The sequence below is a fragment of the Drosophila grimshawi genome, unplaced genomic scaffold (assembly GCF_018153295.1).
Source record: "Drosophila grimshawi isolate 15287-2541.00 unplaced genomic scaffold, ASM1815329v1 contig_1367, whole genome shotgun sequence".
Classification (NCBI taxonomy): Eukaryota; Metazoa; Arthropoda; class Insecta; order Diptera; family Drosophilidae; genus Drosophila; species Drosophila grimshawi.
Genome location: NW_025062889.1, coordinates 11140897 through 11161232, shown reverse-complemented (window position 1 = coordinate 11161232; position 20336 = coordinate 11140897). Strand labels below are relative to the sequence as shown.

Sequence of the window (20336 nt, the reverse complement as noted above, 5' to 3'; positions counted from 1 at the left end):
CCGGCGGCTCCCAAATGTTGTTGATGTTTAAAAAACAAACACACACAAAAAAAAACTTTGCACTGTGCCCATTTTTTATTATTACGACTTAATTGACTAGAAAAAAAGAACAATATGCACTAGAAAGCTATGTGTAAACAAATATAAATAAATAAACTTGTGCAAATATTAGTTTTTTATCAATGACACAAAATAAACAATTATTATTAAATAGCTTTAATGACATTTATTGTTAAATCACCCTCAAAATGCAACATTTAACTAGTATTTGTACTAATTGAATCCTTAATTTCAATAAAAATAATTAAGAAAAAGAAAAAATCAGCAAAATGTATTGATCTTTTTAGTTTGCCTCCTGTGAGGATTGAACTCACGACCCCTGGTTTACAAGACCAGTGCTCTGCCACTGAGCTAAAGAGGCGCTTGCCATCGTGTTGTCTGATTAGCAACAACATGTACAGCGGCCATAGAATGTTTCTGGAAATGTTAACAGAACGTGCTCACAGCAGACAACATGCAGTGTTAAAGCAAGCAGTAGTTAACAGTGCGCCCAATTACAGAACCAGATTTATTTGCATTAAATGACGCGTCATAAAACAAGCTACGATTTCAATGTACATATTTACAGAGAAACAAAAAAACAACAACAAAAACAGGTGTCATCTCCAATTAGGTAATTGTAGAAAATTATATGCATAGCTTGTGCGACAAAACAAACAACAAGCAAGCAACTCAAATTGTGGGCGCACTGAGATCATCTCACAACAATTTTATAGGTGCGCTTTTTTGTAAAAAACACAACAAAAAAAAGGTGAAATAAATTAACATGTGCATATGTTTTGATATAAGCAGCAGGCTGAAAGGTGGGCAACACCTTCAATAGCGAAACGCGTTTGAAATTGGACATTTTATACGTGGGGGGCAGACGTCTCTACAAATATTTTTATTATTTTTCAGCTCACTCGAATGCATAACAACAACAACAATAATAGTAAAGCAACTGTATAAATGTTGTATGTGCGTTAAGATTATGTGTGTGTTTTCGTCTTTGAAATTCGTGCATTTAATTTGCATAAAAAGCTCATTACAAATTTTCGTTTAAAGTGCAAAGCTCAACCACGCGTGGGAAGCCCTGGAAAAGATTGGAAGATTGGAAGTTGGTGCGATCTAACGAAAGATTAAAGCTTTTCACTTTATTGTGCTGCTGCATACAAGTAATTTATTTATGTAATTGTCAACTGATAAAGATCAGCCATATTTTCAATGCACTATTTATGGCAAACGAGAGCAGCGTCGCCACTGAGGCGTTTAATTGCCAGGCCATATAAAACATGGACAAAGACATCTCTCAACAGCGATGCAACAACAACAACAACATCTCTCCGCTAATTAGATTGTATGTCCATTAACAGTGACGGGGTCTGTTGACTTATTCCCAGCTATCTGTCTGCTATCCCAGGGGAGACCTTCCCGGCGACATAAGCGACACCATTTTTCGGTCAAATTTAAAGGCGATGCCTGAATATGCGTCGATAGACCGGAATCATTTGAAATGGCCAACGAGTTTCTTTCACCTTGCAAATGTTGTCCCAGTTGATTGCTTGCTTGACCAGCGACAAGTCGAATGCAGCAATTTCAGTCTGTATTTCAACATCGATTTAACAGTACATTTGCAACTAGTTTTTGTTCTTGTTCTTCTTCATCTTCTCTTGGACACAGGCTGTACGACTGTTACAACTGTTGTTGTTGTTGCTGTTGTTGCTGTTGTTGTTCAACTGACACCTCTTCTGTTCCAACACACGCACCCAAAAACAAGCTTCTCCTTCTTCTCTCTTCTCCCTTCTGCTTCTTCATCTTCTTTTTTTGTCAAGTTTCAGTTTGGCTGTGTTTACTAACACCGGAACCTCGCTAAAACCTCACGGAACGCTGGTTAAGTGAAAATATTTAAGCGAGGACTGCTCGAGAAATTATTAATTAATGTTATTATACAATTTAGTTGTTTACTATTAACTCTTTTTTTAGAAATTGTTGATAAACATATATCTGAAGTCAACATTTAACTTTGTCAAAAGTGATCTGATTTATGATTTGACTTATAGAATAAAACTACGTTTAGAGTTGGAAACGCAATTAAAGCTAGAAAATTTAGGGAAAAGGGAGTTGAAGATTTGATCGTTGCCTTAACTTTATCAAAACTAATCCGATTTTGAATCACGATTCTGGCGCGAAATTCATGTTAAAGTATTATTCTCAAACATTTTCCATGACTTTTTAATATGGATTTGACTTCTATATAAATACGACCATTAATATTGGGAAGCGCCAATTTGTTATTCCCCGAGCAAGTAATTTCATTAGTTATTGAACCACCCTCTTGGACATTTTCATAACCCATGCAACATTTAGTTTCTGTTGGTTTTTGTGTGTTGACCGACGGCGACGATCGTTTGGTAATTATCAGGCAGTGGCAGAGGCAGTGGCAGAGGCAGTGGCAGAGGCAGTGGCAGTGGCTGGGGCAGTGGCAGGGGCATAAATAAGTTTGTACAACGCTGACTATGTTGCTGGTGGTTCTTGTGGTCTTTGGGGTCTTGGTCTTGGCGTGGTTGCGCCTCAGCGGTTTCAACGCCCCGTTATCGCCCACACGCCCCCTCGTAATTGTTGTTGGTGTTGTTGGTTGTTTGGTGCCTGGGAAAACATTTGCCTTCTTCGCTTTTGGCCATGTCTTGCTGCACTTGTTCTTATTGAATTACGGCCAGAGAGCCCTTCACGTTTGGACACGCAAATTCTGCCATTATGCCATGTATATTATGGTTATTTCTTTTTTTCTATATACATACATATATATATATATACATATATGCACACAGTTGAATGATCTTCATGCTTGAGTGCAAAATGTTGCAAAAGTCGTTGTCGTTGCTAGTTGCTTGTTGCTTGTTGCTTGTTGCTTGTTGCACTCTCTCACGTTGTAACTGACACTGCGGCAATTTATTTGGAGGCCTTTGGTCTGCAATTTACACAAATTATTTTCATTTCAGCTCCTACAAAGTCTATTCTTTGTATACACTTGGCGAAAATCCATTGGTCTTTATAGCACTCACGAAATTATTTTATTATACTATTTTAGTATAAGTTCGATTTAAATATTATCATTTAGATATTTCTTTAGGCAAGAGCTTGTTCATTGGCAGTTTCTTACTTAAATTATGTACTCAAATTCTTAAATCAATCATGAGATCATTTTTTTTTTAGAGAAAATAAATGCTTGTATTAAGTATTATTTATTTAATTATTAATTGTCGATTTTCAACTAAAAAAATGGTGATTTACCGAATATGCAAAAAAACTATTTCACTAGAAATTCCATTCATTCTGATTGTAGAATGTTTAAAACTTGTTTTAAGCAAAATAAATGCTTGCTTTAAGTATTTTATAATTGATGCATGATATTTTGTCGAATTTAAATTATAAAATGATGATGTAAAGACCGAAACTATGAATTCCAATCAAACTGAACTGGAATTTACTTCTCACTGCCTTTCTATGTCTCTCTGGCATGTAAATCTCTCCCCATTTCTCACTCTCTCTCTCTCTCTCTCTCTCTCTCTCTTTATCTAACTCTATGAATAGTATAATATATATATATTCATATTCAACTCGCTCCACAAAGCTGTAATTTGAGGTCGCTAAGCTGCTCGTCAAGTCATAATTAGGCTTTAATGCTAAATTAGATTAATGATGGGCCCACATTAGGCACTCGACAATTAGAAACACCACCAGCACAACAATAGACTCCACTCTAAGACTAGATCATGTCGTGTAGTCTCCTCTGCCTCTCCACTCTGTCTGTCTGTCTGCCTGTCTGTCTGCCTGTCTGTCTGTCTGTCTGTCTGTCTTCGTTGCCTGTAGGCAAAAACACGCAAGCCGAAACAAAACACACAGATAAGACCCAAAGCTGGCATGCTGATGAAGAACCAAGTTCTAAATCTTGTAGTTTTTGTAGAACGTTGGCGGTGCCAAACATGGTAATTAGGCTGGGAGATTACCTTGTTGCCTTATTATCTTGGCACACACAAGGAAGTTCAGTCAAAATTAGTACAATGCCAAGATGATGCTGATTTGGCTGTGAATCACTGCTGATGAGTACACAAATTGCAGCTACAGCGGCTCACAGAGCAAGCCAAAAGTTGGCTGTTTAAAATAAGCGTTGGCAATAATTATGATTGTAATTTGTCAGCCATCTAATGCAGCTGCCAACTAAGAACTATACGAAAACTAAGCTTATTTTTGTTGAATTAGAACATCAAGCATCAATTTTAAAATGAAGAGTTCTTGAAAAGTAAAACTTGAAACAAAGATAGTCATTAGTAAGTAATCACTAAAGCTAATCACATCTTATAATTTAACGTCTTAATTTAATGGCAAAGTTTCATTTGAAAAAGAAAGCGAAAGAGCTCCAACAGTTTTTTTTAATTTTAAGTACGATTAAAAAAAATATTTAAAAATATTTAAGCAAGCGCAAATAAGACTTAAAAATATAAAATTTATTCCTAGAACTTGTCATTATTTCATGCTTGAAAAATCACATTTAGTGTCTGAAGTTGTTCAAGCTGCAACATAATTTGTAAAAATATGCTTAGAAGATGGAAAACGCTTCTGGAAAAGGAAGCAAACGCTTAACAACAATTCTCGAAGCATTAATCTTCCACACTCTGTGCTCCAAGCATGAACAACATGAATATGAAGACAAGGAAAGAAACTCTTGAGCCACATTTGTGTGCCACAAGTGTCTCTATGACAAACTATGAATGAGAGTCTTTGTTTTTTATGTGCCGCAGCAGCAGCAAAAAAAAGCCAACAAGTGAAAAGCACAAAGGCAACTGTTGCCGCCGCCATTAGGTAATGTGATCTACGCAGGCAAACAGACAAACACAACAACAGCAACAATCAGCAGCAACATCATCTCTGCTCGCCCATAGCTGTATCTGTATCTAGCTGTGTGTGTATCTTTTGTGTGTGTATCTTTTGCGTGTGTATCTTTTGTCGCTATGCAAATCTGCATATCGAATGCATATCTTTGTTTTGTGGCTCCCAAACAAAAACTCGGCTACATTGCGCCCATCTGCACTGAGAGAAATAACTCATTTGGAATACAAATGCATTTTTAAACATTTTTGCCTTCAAATTTCAAGCAGAATTCTCTTTTAAATTAATGTGATATAATCATAAATATAAAATAAGAACAATACTAAAATCGACGATCAAAAATTCTTGAATTAAGCACAAATTACTTTCTTGGACTCAAAAGATGCGTAAAACGGTAAAAATTCTATACAATTTTTCAATTCTTTTCTGGTGGATTTAGGTATAATTTTAAATATTATGCAGAGTATCAAAGCTTCTTTAATTTGTATGAAAGAAAACTTTCATTCTGTATTCATCGGTTTTTGTTTAATATTAAATTCATATTCATTATTATTATCATTCACAACGTAAATTGAGTAACTAAATTCCCTACTTTAAGTAAACAGTTTCTGCTTGAAACCCACTCAATATTTTCGCTGAGTGTACGCTGAAGATAGGCATCTCCGACTGACTGCCAAAAGTGCGTGCCTCTCACTGGGAGCTGGCGACTTTCAACTGACAATCAGCAGCTCAGTGGGTTGCCTTGCCTTGAGTGGTTTCAGTTGCAGTTGCAGTTGAAGTGGCAGTGGCAGTTGCAACTCCAGTTGCTGTAACGGCACATCCAACGCCCCACAGCGGATTTGCATGCCATTATGAAGATTCTGTGGCGTTGCTCGTAAAAAAAAGCCACTTAATGATGTGGCATATATAAGGGCCTCATTTCATTGCGGCATATAAGGAAAACAAAAAATGTTCTAAGCACAATATACAAAGCGACTTTAATTATAAGCCGCGCCACAAAATTGTAACATGCCCAAGTTGTTAAATCCGACGAACCGAAAATTGCTCACATACACTGAGACCAAGAACGAGGACCTAAGATCGCAACTAGACAGTAGACAGCAGACAGCAGACAGCAGACAACCTCAAACTAGGCAATTGTTTTTGTGCAACAATGCGGAACACAAATTAAATTGGCTTTGAGGTGGCAGCACTCAAATTGGGCTTGTCAACTGCCTGTAAAGAGTTGAAAAGTTCAAAGTTTATAATCAACCAGACAAAATAACTAAATAAATAAAAGGCAAAACGAAGATACTCTTTGCAGCTTTATATAGCTGCTTTAGGATGTAAATTAAATTCCTTATTCGATTGTTACTTTGTTATTTTTTTTTTTAAAAAAAAAAAAAAAAAAATAAAAAAAAAAAAAAAGGGGAAGTTTTTTTTTATAAAAAATATTTTCCTCTGCTCAGATTGGCCATTTAATCACGAAGAACTTCACGCTTACTATTAACTTACAATTCAGACTCGAGTTCAGTGATCCTCGCCCAAAGAGCCTTAAGAAAAGTAACCAATTAAATACTACTTGTTCAAATTTTCTAAGATAAAAATGACATGAAACAAGATATTATTTTGCACTCGCTGCTGGAAAATATATATACCCTGTGGGATCGGAGATGTTTGCTACAATACAACTTATAATTCCCATATTAATATAATTTAATAATAATTGAAATAATTCTCAATTAGTTTACTGTTCTCTTACCTTGCCCCTTAATTTGATATAATAACAATTGCAATGAATAATTCTCAACATATTTGCTCTTCTCTAAACTTACAGGAATCACCCTAAAAAAAATTGTAGTGCCGAAACTATTCAAATTCAAAAATGGACACCGGAAGTGTGGTTAGCGAACCGATTTCTGCGCATCATCGAGCCTTTGCCAAGCAGAAATCGGCCTCCATGGTAAGTTCAGCTGGCAGTTCAAGTAAAGTTGTGTAAACCAACCAAACCAAAAACAAAAAAAAAAACAAAAGCAACAAAAACAAGCACTCAAAGTATTATTTGCCCATAATTATAAATAGTTCACTGGCGCCCCATTGTCTAATTCGATGATATAAGCGCGCAAATAAAGCGCAGCTAATTAGCTACAGCCACGCACAGACGAACTAAGTATCTACATACATAATTGTACATAAATAAATACATGCATATACATATATATATACTAATATATGGATATATTAATCAGCATCAGTTACTTAACATAATTTCGCGCTAGAAAGTTGTCGAAAATAAAAAGCGCAAATAAAAACCCAAAAAAAGCAAACAAAAAAAACAAGTACACAGCTAACATGCAACATGATGTATGTAAAGGAAAAATAATGCCAGAAAGTTAAAAATTGGCAACTTAATAAAGCGTGAATACATCCAGCCTAAAGCACCAACAATTTACAGCTATTAATTGTTAATGCATCGTAATGCATTTTTGGGCAACACTTTCTCAAACTCATTTACAGCCAGCGGCTTAAATTACACATTTCGACAATAATCTTTCCACACAGTCAGCGTGACCTATCCATTAGTTTTTCGCGAATGTGAATTTCGAAAACCTCAATATCGTATTGTATGTCATTTAGCTTAATTATGTATATGGTCAAGTCATTGTTGAAATATTTCTATAATGACTGTAGAATCTAAAAATGGAATTAAAGTCTCTTTTGAATTGTGCCCAAAAATACTAACGCAAAAGCCAATTTCAAAAGTGCAGTACTCTTTATGTGTATTGGTTTAAATGAAATGAAAATAAAGCTGACTAATCGTGATGAGTTAATAATCGAAATAATTAAAATTCTGCCGCTGTTAGCAATTTGTTATTATGTTAATATTAACAGAAAACTAGACAAAGCAGTGCAAAATCAGTTAAAGCAGTTGAAAGCAGTAATGAGCAGAAAATTAAGCAAAGTTGATTATTATTTAAAGACAAAACCAGTTGATTATTATTTAAAGAAAACCCAAATTGATTATTATTTAAAGACAAAACAAGTTGATTGTTATTTAAAGACTTTCGACGTTTGTTATGTTTATAGAATTGTATAAATTAGTGGCATTAAGTGGTTTTCTTACAATGCCCAATGCTCGAAAGATATTAGTTTTACGCCTACATGAAGTAATAAAAACAGCTCTTACTCAATGCTCGTTCAGAAAAAGAGAGAAAGAGATTTTGGATGAACACATTAAATAAAAACACAAATAGAAAGAGACCTGTAGGTGGCCAACACTTAAGTGAAGACTATTTTATATTACCTCTAATAATATGTGGCCATTTCCGACGTCTGTTAAAGAAAATAACACACTCTTGACTTTCCACACACATAAATACTTAAATACAAATGCGAAAAAGACAAAAAAAAATTGGTTGAGCAGTCATCCATGGCACTAAAGAAAATAACAGCATCAAAAGTCTTCTATTGAAACACTTTCACTGAAAGCGAAAATATTGAAAGCAACCGTAACGTACGAGTATTTTTAGATGTTTAGAAAGAAACCAAAAAAATTAAATTGTGGGTATATAGTCATGTATAATTACTACATACATACAAATCCTTATAAAAGACGATCAGATGCTGATTGAATTAGAGCTGACAATTAGCATAAGATATGAATATTTAATACAATTTTCTCCCAACTCAACACCCCGTGTGTAAATTCACACACCCAATGAATACCCTTGTGTCAAATACGGTCAATTAATTTCTTCCACAAAATTGCACCAATTATTCAACACTAACGAAATTGTGAAAACGGTGCAGTAACAGTTGCTGTAATGTACGCAAAATGAATTAATGATCTACGAAAAAGTCACAAAAAAAAGAGGACGAGGAAGTTCTCACGTTCAAACTGGACAATGTCCGGTCGTAACAAGAACAACAACTTCTGTGCAGCTAGCATATTACAAGATAAGGGGTTAACTCTAAGCGACACACAAACACACACACACGCACACATATATTTTAAAGGGTGCTTCGGTTTCAGTGCATTCGGTCGGTGGTTGTTCTTACGAGTGCATCTGCGAGTTGCGAGTGTAACGGTTCTGTTTGTTTGCCGGCTGTCGGCATTTCTTATTGCACATTTTACTTTGTGCTCCGATTTGCTGTCGATGTGCACGTACACGCAACCGAAAGCTTTTCTTACGTCATTGGCAACCAGCGGAGCAGCAACAGGTTAGCTAGCTTCTGCTCATAAAAGCTTGATAAATGTGTACAAAGCTTTCAGTTGACGAAAGAACGTACGCGTGCCAACAGCTGTTTTATTCGAGACAGCTTTTTTACTTATCTCACAGTTTTGTTTTGTTTGTAAATTCATAAAAAATTCACCAGAAATGTTTGTAAACGCATTATGCTCTTTGTGTTCGTTATGTGATATGCTAGTTTAATGTAAAAACAGCTGCAAATTTAAAGTGCATGCATGAAACACACACAAGTCAATTGTGTATGTGTACTGTATTTGCTTATCTATTAACAATTCATTATATGGCATAAATTATTAAGTCAATTAATGCTTCGGTAAAGCAACGTTTACAAACATTTCGCTAATTTATTTATACCATTCCATACACGTGCCTATCTATACACATATACATATACACACACACAAACATAAACAATAAACAGCCGACGATTTGGGCAACCGGTTAAAGTAAAATAATATAAATAAAGCCATCAAAAGCTTTCGGCATCAGCTTAAGCTCTTGCACACGCAAGAGTAGCCACCACCTCTCCCGTTTACACACAAACACACATCTGCAAGCTTCAATCGAAAAATGAGAATCGCGAGCGTTAGTCTGCTTTCAGCTCTCGTTCGGCTGCCATCATTTGTGATCCGCTCACCTGTCGTGGCCCATAATAAAGGCTTCTGCGCCGCTTTAAGTGTTTCATCACAACGGTCATTTTGTCAATCAGCAGCTGCAATGACGTTGCCAGAGCGTAAGCCATTCACGCCGGATTTCTTCTTTCGGCAAGTGAGTACGCCGTGTTATCTCACTATTTGTGCTTTGCAAAATGATGAATAAAACAATAAAAAAAACAAACAGTTATTCGACACGGAGAGCAGCACGTACAGCTATCTGCTGGCAGACGCTGGCACAGGCGAAGCTGTCATCATCGATCCTGTCCTGGAGCAGGCCAAGCGTGATGCGCAACTCGTTAAGGATCTGGGATTTAAGCTCAAATATGCCAGTAAGTGCCTTACACTCTGTGGCTGAAAGATATGAATTGCATTTATCGATATCGATATATGATAGTTAACACGCACATGCATGCCGATCACATCACGGGCAGCGGCTGGCTGCGGCAACTGACTGGCTGTCAGTCTGTCATTGCTGCTGCAAGTGGCGCCAAGGCGGATCGTCATATTGTGGAGGGTGATCACATTGCGTTTGGACGCCACTCGATTGATACACTGGCGACACCTGGACACACCAACGGCTGCATGAGCTATGTGATCAAGGAGCAGGGTTGCATCTTCACCGGCGACACGCTGCTGATTCGTGGCTGTGGACGCACCGATTTTCAGGAGGGCAGCGCAAAGCACCTCTACCAGAATGTCCATGAAAAGATCTTCTCTTTGCCGGAGAACTATCGCGTCTATCCGGCGCATGACTACAAGTGAGTTGAGCGACTTGACTTTGTGGATTTGCCAGGTGGATAACTTTTTGCCTTGCAGGGGTCAGCTGGAGAGCAGCGTGTGGGAGGAGAAACGCTACAATCCACGCTTGACAAAGAGCATCGATGAGTTCGTCCAGATTATGGACAACCTGAATTTGCCTTATCCCAAGAAAATCGGTAAGTATTCAAAAATATACAAGACTTAAAAGCTAAAAACTCGTTTTTTGTAGATGCATCTCTGCCAGCTAATCGTGAGTGTGGTGTTTACGATATACCCAAGGAGTAGAGAGGCGCAACATCTACAACAATATATAATAAATATATACTGATTGTCTAAGTGGAATTGGAGATTAACGCCACGGCTCAAGATACATTTACTATTCTAACTTTGACTGCAATAGGCTCCATTGTTGATATGTATTTATTGCATTCATTAATATTATATACCCAATATGTATTTCAATGTGCATTCAAGTTAGACAACTACCTCTGATCTATATTTTTATACATGTTAAATAAACCATTCTTGAAAAGTGCAATACAAATATTTTATTAGAGTTTTCGTCAGATTATAAAATACTTATGTTTTTTAAGCGTACTTTAAGCTGTTGTCTGCTGCTTTGATTCTCATAGTTTCCAATCAAGCCCCTTTATTAAGCCCCCTTATCAAATAATAATAATAATACTAATAACTACTATCGCCCTTGTGGTCGAAATTCGGCAGTTGGTTTTTTGTTGGTCACGAAAGTATTTCATCAGTGTGTATTTTTAACAGGTAGCACGCAGATTATATTTAATCGATACCCATTATAATACACGCGCACTCTTAGCCATTAAATATATAATATGTACATATATATTTATATATATGTATGTGTGTATAGATGTATGTATATGTGTGTATATGTAAAGAGGAAATCATTGCTGGTGTGTAATTATTAAAATGAACTTATTACAGTTGATCAATATTATGTCAAGGTATAAACCGATAAGATAAGTAATATACGTGATAAAAAAGATATATAGATGTAAACAATATGGATTAAGTGAACGATAAAAGCAAATACACTTTATTTGTTAGATGAGAACTTTCTAATAAAAAATTAAAGGTCAGTCGGGCAGACTTTGACTGCTGATTAAGTATATATATATATGTATATATGCTTTATGGGATTCAAGATCCTGTCTTATGACTCCCATTTTTATTGAGTTCCACATATATATTACAAATTATGTAAATCCTAAACAATTTCAAGCATTTGTTGTATCAAATTGTATTACAAACCAAATAATAGTCCAAACTAAATTCAATAATTATCAATTCCCTTTCTTTTGTGTCCACACAGACCATTCTCAATCCGAAGAGCTGCTCCAGTGCGGCCAAGTACAGTCTGCACTCGGGATCGGAGAACAATCACGATACGCAGACGCAGACTCAGATGCAGACACAGACACAGACGTCGACGCACTGCTCGACAACGGGCAGGCGACGGAAGGGTGGCTCTTTGGGCGGAACGCTCTCCTCGCGCTCCACGCGCAGCGAGTCGAAGGAGTTGCGCTCCGCTCTGCAGGATCGCGAGGCTGTCATTCAGAATCTGCGCATTCAGCTGTGCTTGGGCAAATTGCCACGCCCCAGTGGACCGCCTCTCGATGAGTCAGAGAAGCCAGCAGCTGAGCATAAGCTGAATCGCCTCAAGGCGGAGGCGGAAAACAAACGCATCAAGATCAAAAACCTGAAGAGCGCTCTCGAAAAATTAGATATCACAGAGTAAGTGGAATTGTTCAGATTGATTGATGAATGGCTAAGAAAGAATATTTAAGAATCGATCTATAACTAAATGTAGAACTTTAATGCAAACAAATAAAAGATACCCTAAAGAATATATATTAAAGTGTATCTATTTGCAACATGCTAACGCTCTATTTCCTTCCTCTGCCCCGTAGTAACATTGATATACGAATTCGTCAGGCGGAACTGGAGTATGCGCTGGGTCGCGAGGAGCTGCAGATGCTATCGATTGTGGAGGAGGCGCGCGCCTTGCAGGCACGCCTGGAGAAATCCAAGCCTGAGGCGCAGACACTCTACAATATAATCAGCTCGGGTGTGGCGCTAAGCTTGCATGCGGTGCATGCAACATCCGGACGTTGGGCGGCCCAGCAGCGAGCGGATCAGCCCGGTTTCTATGTGGAATGGGCACTGGAGGGGGATGGACTGTATAAGGGGGATCGCATACTGGAGATCAATGGACGGCTGGTGACCAGCAAGACCAAAGAGGAGCTGCAGAAGCATGTGGGCAACTCCGGCAAATGTCAGATGGTTGTGCTGCGCAAGAAAACCGTGGCCATACCCCAGAAGCAACTCGACCAGGAGAAGGAGAACAATATGCGACTACAGCATCGCATCTCCTACCTCGAGGAGCAGGTGCATGATCTGCAGAATGTCAAGGAGCAGGAGCAACATCAACAGCAGCAGCATCAGCAGCTGAGGCACCAGCCGCAACAACAGCAGACAACCCAATCGAATAGTGCCCATGTGACCAGCATTAGCATCTCCTCGCCACCCTCACCCTCGCCCACAACGACACCGCCGTCGGACAAGCCGCTCATCTTTCAGCGTGGCAATTATATCACCACTCTGGTGGGTGGCAAACCCATTGAGCTGGTGGGCGATGAGCTGCCGCCGGCACATGTCACCAAGACCCTGATCAAGGAGAACACTCACATTGATCTGCGCGATCGTCTGCCCCATCACTCGCATCTCTATGCCATGCCCTCCAAGTCCCTGTCCGCCTCCAAGATATCCATCAACAGCGACTCCGCCTACATGCAGCAACAGAAGCGCGACAAGGAGCGCCAGCGCGACCGTCACGAGCGCCAACGCGACAGGGAGCGGGAGCGAGAGCGACCCAGAGATGCACTGCAGCAACAGTTGCAGCAGCAGCTGCACAGAGATCATCTAAGGAGCACACATGCACGCAGCGTGGAGCATCTCAACCACTACAATGGGTAAGCAGCAGCAGCAGTCTACAAATAATTAATATTAACTAGAGCTATGGAAAATCGAAAATCAACTTGAAATTTTTTGTTATAAACTTCACTACATAATTGTAAGATAAAATCCAACGGTTTTTAGATCCACTAAAAGTATAGCGATTTTCTAGAATCTAATAAATATATCTGTATATATATAATAAATATATCTAGAATATATAAATATAGTGAATACATATATGTACATATTTACTCACTCGATTCTTGTTCCACCCCCACACAGCTTGGAACGTCGACGGGGCGATGTGTCACGGCAGAGCGAGGCTCAAACTCTGCGCGCTCGGCTGCCGAGCGATGTGCGGAGCGTAAAATCGCTCGACTTTGACAGCGAGAACGAATCGAAGCCGATGACGACAACGACGACGACGACGACATCGATGACGTCTGGGGAATCGCGCACGAATCATGTGAGACCCACACCGCCAAAGAAACCGTTGCGCCTCTCACTGCAACGCGCTCAGAGCCTGCAGACAGTCGAGCTGCATCCGTGCGCCGAACACGATCGGAAGCGGCCCATGAAGCGGATGCATCACAATAGCAGCGCCAGTGGCGGCTCCTCGCCAAGCGATGAGGGTCAGGGCCATGGCCATGGCCATGGCGGATCTGTGGCGCTCATCGAGAACTGCAGTCCGATGCATACGGCCTCGCTGGGGCGCCACAAACTCATCTGAGTTTGAGTTTGATTTGGACTTTTAGCTTACAACTTGGTGGAAACTGCTCTGGCTGACCTGAGTCAGTGAGTTTTCCATCCAACAGACAGGCGGACATGTGCAAAATTGAATAACCTAATTATAACTAATAACTATGATTACAATTGTGAATTTTCTCATACACTTAAAGTTCGACTTAAATATTACAACTTACCAGATATATATATATATATATTTTGCTGTACTCGTAATTAGGGCTTGGCTACCATTTCGGCTTTATTATTATCACAAACTCGAGAGAATTGAAAGATTGTACACAAAATCTATTAGCACCATTTTTTATTTATGTAAATACACGAGTTTTTGTCATTTGAATCTTGGCATGTGTTTTTTTTTTTTAAATTATGGATTGCTTTGATTATTTCATTTTGAAAAATGTGACCAGAGTTTCAAACTAAAACCCGAAAATAACCGATGAAAATGAAAAAGGAGTTTAATCGAATAAATAATGGTACTGCATAACAGTAACTCTATTTTGTATTCAAAGTGTTTGGAACCAAATACCAATAATAATTTTGAAAAAAGCATATTCTTTAGCTATTCTGGTTTGATTTTCCTCCTTAGTATTAGATAATACATTTTGTGGCATATTTACAATAATGGACTGCTTAAAACTATGCCAAAACAATTGAAGTTTACCCAATCTGCATTCCTTTCTGGAGTGTGTTGCTATTTCAATGCCAACAGGCACGATCATTGAGCTCCATTCATGATGCATTTTTACATACGATAAATATTTGTATTAAACTCACGTTGTCGTGTTCAGTGGTCGTTATGGACATAATTAATAAATACTTGTAAGGCTATAAATCTTGGCAAAGCAGAGTTTCTATAAAAACGGTCAGACAAGAGATAACACGGGAGAGACAAGTCTCCAAATCTCATTTACAACAGAAAGAGAGCGAAAGAGAGTATTCAACTGTTAACTGAGAGAAGATGAGCAAGAATGCGCTCAAAAGAGTGGGTGCGTCAAAAGTGGAGAACGTGAGAATAGAGTTTGCTCAGTCAATGCGCACATGTGAGCGGAGAGATTACGATAGAGCACGATCGGTGTTCGTGTCTTGACACCCACGATGGCGTCGTCTGCGCCGACGTCGACGTTGACGCTCCGCAATCTCGAGTTGAAGCACAGGTACGCTGTCAGTCAACTTGCGCGCTGACATTTTAAAACCGAAATCAGTTGCGTCGCAGGTCTCCAAATCAACGATCGCTACGGTGCATTGTACAATTGAAACGGTAAATTCGGTATTGCTGTGAACCCAATTAATTAATAAATACGAATAACGACATCAACAACAAACAGCTGCTGCTAACTAGGTAAGTGCTTGCACGAATCAGGGAATAAGTAAAACTGTTGTTAATTTGTACAGAATTCTTATTTAAGCGCAACTCGAGAATAATGCGCAAAAGAAAATGTTTACAAAACAACAATGATTCGATTTTTAATTGTTTATTGAAACAATTATCAGAACTGGTTTCGCTGTTAAAAATAACATAAAACAAAAACCTTCATTTGTTTCGCCGTACATTGGCCCGTCCTTCAGTGTGTGGGTTACTGTAACCAGTTTATAATTTTATATATATATGCCCCAAAAAATATATAAAGAACGAACAAGAAATAAAGCAAAACTGCAGTTTTCAGTTTCTTTAACGCTGCATCTGCGCTTTAGCTCCAGTTTCTCTTGGTACCCAAATTCGAAGAAGACAAATGTTTACAATTTGGAATGCAACCCAGTAGACAATTTATGTACTGTTCTTATCTAACATCACTCTGAATGCTTGTTGCGTTAAAATATCATTAAACTAGCATCGTTTTATTGTGTGCTAATTAGCGTTTGACTGTAAAGCACATCTATTGTATTATCTTCAAAGAAACAAATGACTAAGCAGAAATTTATTATGCGAATAAGCATCTGTGAAGTTCAGGGTCAGCTGAAATACTTATATAAATATATAAATATATATATAACTACACAAATTGTCCATTACTGTTGAGAAACGAAAAAACTGAAGAAAACATTTTATGCATACAATTTATAATTTCTGAAACTATATTTACTGGTATAAAAAAAAAGTTGAAGCACTTCAAGTTGATTTGGGTTACCAGGGTGATTAGAGCTACAGTAGTTACTGACTAATGACACCAATCAGTATAACTAAAGGCTGTAAGCAAGCAAATTGTTCATTATTTGTTCATCAATCAACGTTGACGTATTTGTAATAGTAACTCAAACCCATCTATAATCATACAACAACATATTTAATAGCAGCAACAATTGCTTTAGTGCTGGCAACATGGCACTTAATTAAATATATACTTTGAGCACCTTGGCTCAACACAAGAACAAAAGCAATAATACTTATCTTATCCATGAGAAGACTGATTTGCGAGCCAGTTTGAAGAAGTAACTTTGGAACACATCATCGTGCAACAACTTAATGTAGCAAGTCGTTGACACTTTAGTCCGTAGCAGCTTGATGATAAGCATTAAAGAAAACAACATTACTTTGAGCGTCTAGTACATAAATAAATACAAATGTATTTCTGAAAGTTAAGGATCACTCGTAAATTTCAGCTCAAAAGTGCGTACAAAAAATAGATTGTTGCTTGGCCTTCATCGTAACCGGCAGCAAAAATAACAACAACTTGTTGTTACTTGTTGGCCATCCGCACTTAACCCTGTCGGAAAAAGGCTGTTTTAATTTACTTATGTATAGAATGTACATATGAAATATGTATATTAACCACTTATATAATATTTAAGCAATGTGCATGACCCACAAATCGCTTCGTCAATTAAGGTTAGGCGCTTCAATTCCGCACACACGCCAAGGCAGCTAAGTAAATAAATATACACTTTAAACAGCTGATTTCACTTTAACAGGGATGAGCAAGCTTAAACATTAAAATAATACTTTTAGTTACTTAATATAGCTGAAAAAACTACACAAATCAGTGAGTGATTAAATACACATTAAACAAATATAACATTTAAAATATAATTGGCAAAAATAAAAATAAAATTACAAAATAATTGATTGATAATTATGATGTAAATTGATTTGGGAATCATAATAAAATTAAATAACAATTTAAAAAGAAATTTCTGATACTAATTATATCACTGAATCATTTTACAAGCCAGATTGGGCAATATTTTACTCAAGTAATGTCAGTTATTTAAAACATGGATCATCTCTGATGGATGGGTTTGATACGGATGAGAAGAGAGTAATGAAAGTCTCTCTCTATCGCTCTCTCTCTCTCTCTCTCTCTTCCTCTGTCTAACTCTCTCTCTCTCTAGATGAAGGTAGCCGAAACGGCGTCAGAGGCTACCTCTAACGTAACCGTCTGGCAAATAGAAAATCAGCATGGTGCGAATAAATTCTATATATAGGATTATATACACACATATGTACATATATACATAGAGATGAATATAGTGGGATTTGCGTGTTGTTCCATCAGTTTATGCTAAATTTATCACTCGTCTTTCAATTGCAGTTGAAAATGATGCGAGTTGTAATCATCAGCCTGGCCCTCTGTGCCACACTCACGAATGCAGGACAAACTGTAAGTAATTAACAATATAATAATTATTACAATATTCGTTAAATATTCAATTGTAATTCGCTGTAGCGCAACTCACCCATGGAGGCGATTGCGTATGTGACTGGACCGATGCAGGCGGATAATAGGCAGGTGAAGGGCAACGTGACCTTCACCCAGAACGATTGTGGCCAGAGTGTGCATGTGCGCATCCAGCTGGAGGGTGTCAAGGAGGGCAAGCATGGCTTCCACATTCACGAGAAGGGTGACCTGAGCAATGGCTGTGCCAGCTTGGGCGCTCACTATAATCCCGACAAGGTCGATCATGGCGCTCCCCATCACGAGGTACGGCACGTCGGTGATCTGGGCAACATTGAGGTGGGTCCCAGCGGTACCATCGACGTCACCTACACGGATGCCGTGATCAGTCTAAGCGGCAAGCGTACAATCATCGGACGCGGTGTTGTCGTCCACGAAATGGAGGATGATCTCGGACTGGGCAATCACACGGACTCCAAGAAGACCGGCAATGCTGGCGGCCGCATCGGTAAGCCTCACACAAAACAACTTTATTTAAACCCATTTTAAATAATAATCACACAAATGTTTCTTCTTCTTCTTTTATTTTTCTTTCAGGTTGCGGTGTTATTGGCATTAAGTAAATATCAGAGTAATACTTTTAAAACGAATCGAATCAATGTTCTTGTCTCTAATTTAACAAAGCTTCTCTTTCACTTGTGTCAGCTTAAAATAAAATTTGTTTTCTTAACGCTCGTTAAATATAACTGTAACTACAACTGTAACTGCAACTGCAATTGTAACTGTAACTGTAACCCTTTCACCATATTTGTAATACATTCAGCGTGTCTTTTCTATGAAATATGACTGGACTATTTCCGGCTTTCTCCCTAACTGTATCTGTGTGTGTGTGTGTGTGTGTGTGCAACATATATATGTACAACATATCTATATACTATATATACTACCATCCCAAAGTAACATGTATTTTCCAGCCAGTCATTAATATTATTGTCGGCCTACACAAACATCTAAACGTCTATTGATAAGTTTTTGGCTTAAAGGGTAGGTAGGTAATAAGGGTATTTTTACACATACAGTTGAACTTCGCTAACTTGAACTACCCACACTAATGAAAGTTTATTAAAAACGTGTAAAAAAAAGTTGAAATTGTGTAAAATTATGTAGCAAACTGAATGAAGCTTTTCCGATCCCATAAAGTATATATATTCTTGATCAGCACTAACAACTCATTTCATTTCATTATATTTACATATATATAATATATATATTCATAATATCTGTTTTTTGGGAATAACTCATAGTCGAATTCTGCTCGATTTTATTTCCAATTATGAAATATGTGATTATAAATGTGAGCTTATTTTTCGACTGATTTTTAATATGATTTATGGAGTGAGTGACGTAATAACAATTATGATAATATTGTAATATTTGCGGCAAGTGTCATATAGATTGTAACACTCTTCTGTTGTGCAGTGTTTGACTTAGCGATGATTAACTGTATTCATACTAATGTCATTAGCAGCGGACTCAGCTGTAATAACATGCATGCTAATGAATAGCCAATCTAATTCGATTAATTGTGTTTGCTTAACCTGTGTTGAACTAACTGTGCTTTCCACCCACACACCCGCAAAACCAAATCCACACACATATCGCACTGAATGCCACATCAACAAAACATACAAAATGTGCCTCCTTTTGTCGGGGCAACTGCTTTTTGTTTTTGCAGCTCGCCTGCCACACACGAACAGCCAACAATAGAACAGCAACCAATACAACAATGGGAACAGCCCGAACAACTCCAGCATCAGCACCAATATCAGCATCAGCATCAACATCAACTTGAAGCATCTGCATTGCACACAAACAGTCGCCAATCAGTCGTCAATCAGCCCACATTTTATGTGCCGCACGATCAGCCTCACGATCATGTTGTATATCCACTACTGCGTCATCCATATCCATCATATCCATATCCGTATTATCTATAAAGTGTGTGTTTGTTTGTTGTCTCTTGTGTTATCGTCCCTATGAACCTCCCCAAATACAGCATTTGGCCCGAACTTTTTGGCTAACTGTAATAACTTTACTTATAGGTCGGATGTGGATGATTGGCCCTGTCTGCGGGACGGTGCCGGAACCCTGCACCAATCCCTATCCATACTGATGTTCGTTGTTGGTGTGCTCATTGTCAGGGACAGCATGTGATCGCTGATCGCCGATCAGTGACCAAGTATTATTATAATCTTATGTCATTCATACAGTACTTAATTAATTAACAACAAACAAAACAACAACCAAAAAAAAATACTCTCACACTCTGCTTGTAAATTTGCCTGAAATGTTCATTAACAATAAAATCGAAATTCCTTTTATATATGCCATATATATATATATATATATATGATTTC

The 20336-nt window shown here is 38.0% G+C and overlaps 3 protein-coding genes and 1 non-coding gene across 9 annotated transcripts; 3 read left to right on the top strand and 1 right to left on the bottom strand.

The window, feature by feature from the left end:
• Window positions 1-349: 349 nt before the first annotated feature.
• Window positions 350-421, bottom strand: Trnat-ugu. The gene has a single exon. It is a non-coding gene; the product is annotated as a tRNA-Thr (tRNA).
• Window positions 422-6747: 6326 nt separating this feature from the next.
• On the top strand, window positions 6748-14645 carry LOC6560297. Its single transcript, XM_032734420.2, has 4 exons — window positions 6748-6868; window positions 11916-12337; window positions 12514-13575; window positions 13844-14645. Exons 1-4 carry the CDS (start codon window positions 6791-6793, stop codon window positions 14289-14291), a joined length of 2010 nt encoding a protein of 669 aa, XP_032590311.1. The 5' UTR covers window positions 6748-6790; the 3' UTR covers window positions 14292-14645.
• LOC116804991 (persulfide dioxygenase ETHE1, mitochondrial) lies at window positions 8947-11111 on the top strand. Of its 5 annotated transcripts, none has more exons than XM_032734423.1 (6): window positions 8947-9126; window positions 9746-9923; window positions 9996-10140; window positions 10206-10569; window positions 10628-10746; window positions 10800-11109. In XM_032734423.1, the coding sequence occupies exons 2-6, from the start codon at window positions 9873-9875 to the stop codon at window positions 10853-10855; spliced, it is 735 nt and encodes a 244-aa protein (XP_032590314.1). In that variant the 5' UTR covers window positions 8947-9126; window positions 9746-9872; the 3' UTR covers window positions 10856-11109. The 5 variants fall into 5 exon arrangements, with proteins under 5 accessions (XP_032590314.1, XP_032590312.1, XP_043072316.1 ...); XM_032734421.1 differs by lacking the exon at window positions 8947-9126 and adding an exon at window positions 9176-9286 and having other exon boundaries at window positions 9577-9923; window positions 10800-11111; XM_043216381.1 differs by lacking the exon at window positions 8947-9126 and adding an exon at window positions 9177-9258 and having other exon boundaries at window positions 9577-9923.
• Window positions 14646-15496: 851 nt separating the features above from the next.
• Window positions 15497-20300, top strand: LOC6560542 (extracellular superoxide dismutase [Cu-Zn]). 2 transcript variants are annotated; one of them, XM_032734965.2, is made up of 5 exons: window positions 15497-15647; window positions 17836-17904; window positions 17971-18427; window positions 18517-18538; window positions 20022-20300. In XM_032734965.2, exons 2-5 carry the CDS (start codon window positions 17842-17844, stop codon window positions 20131-20133), a joined length of 654 nt encoding a protein of 217 aa, XP_032590856.1. In that variant the 5' UTR covers window positions 15497-15647; window positions 17836-17841; the 3' UTR covers window positions 20134-20300. The 2 variants fall into 2 exon arrangements, with proteins under 2 accessions (XP_032590856.1, XP_001986475.2); XM_001986439.2 differs by lacking the exon at window positions 20022-20300 and adding an exon at window positions 19655-19917 and having other exon boundaries at window positions 15524-15647.
• Window positions 20301-20336: the final 36 nt, after the last annotated feature.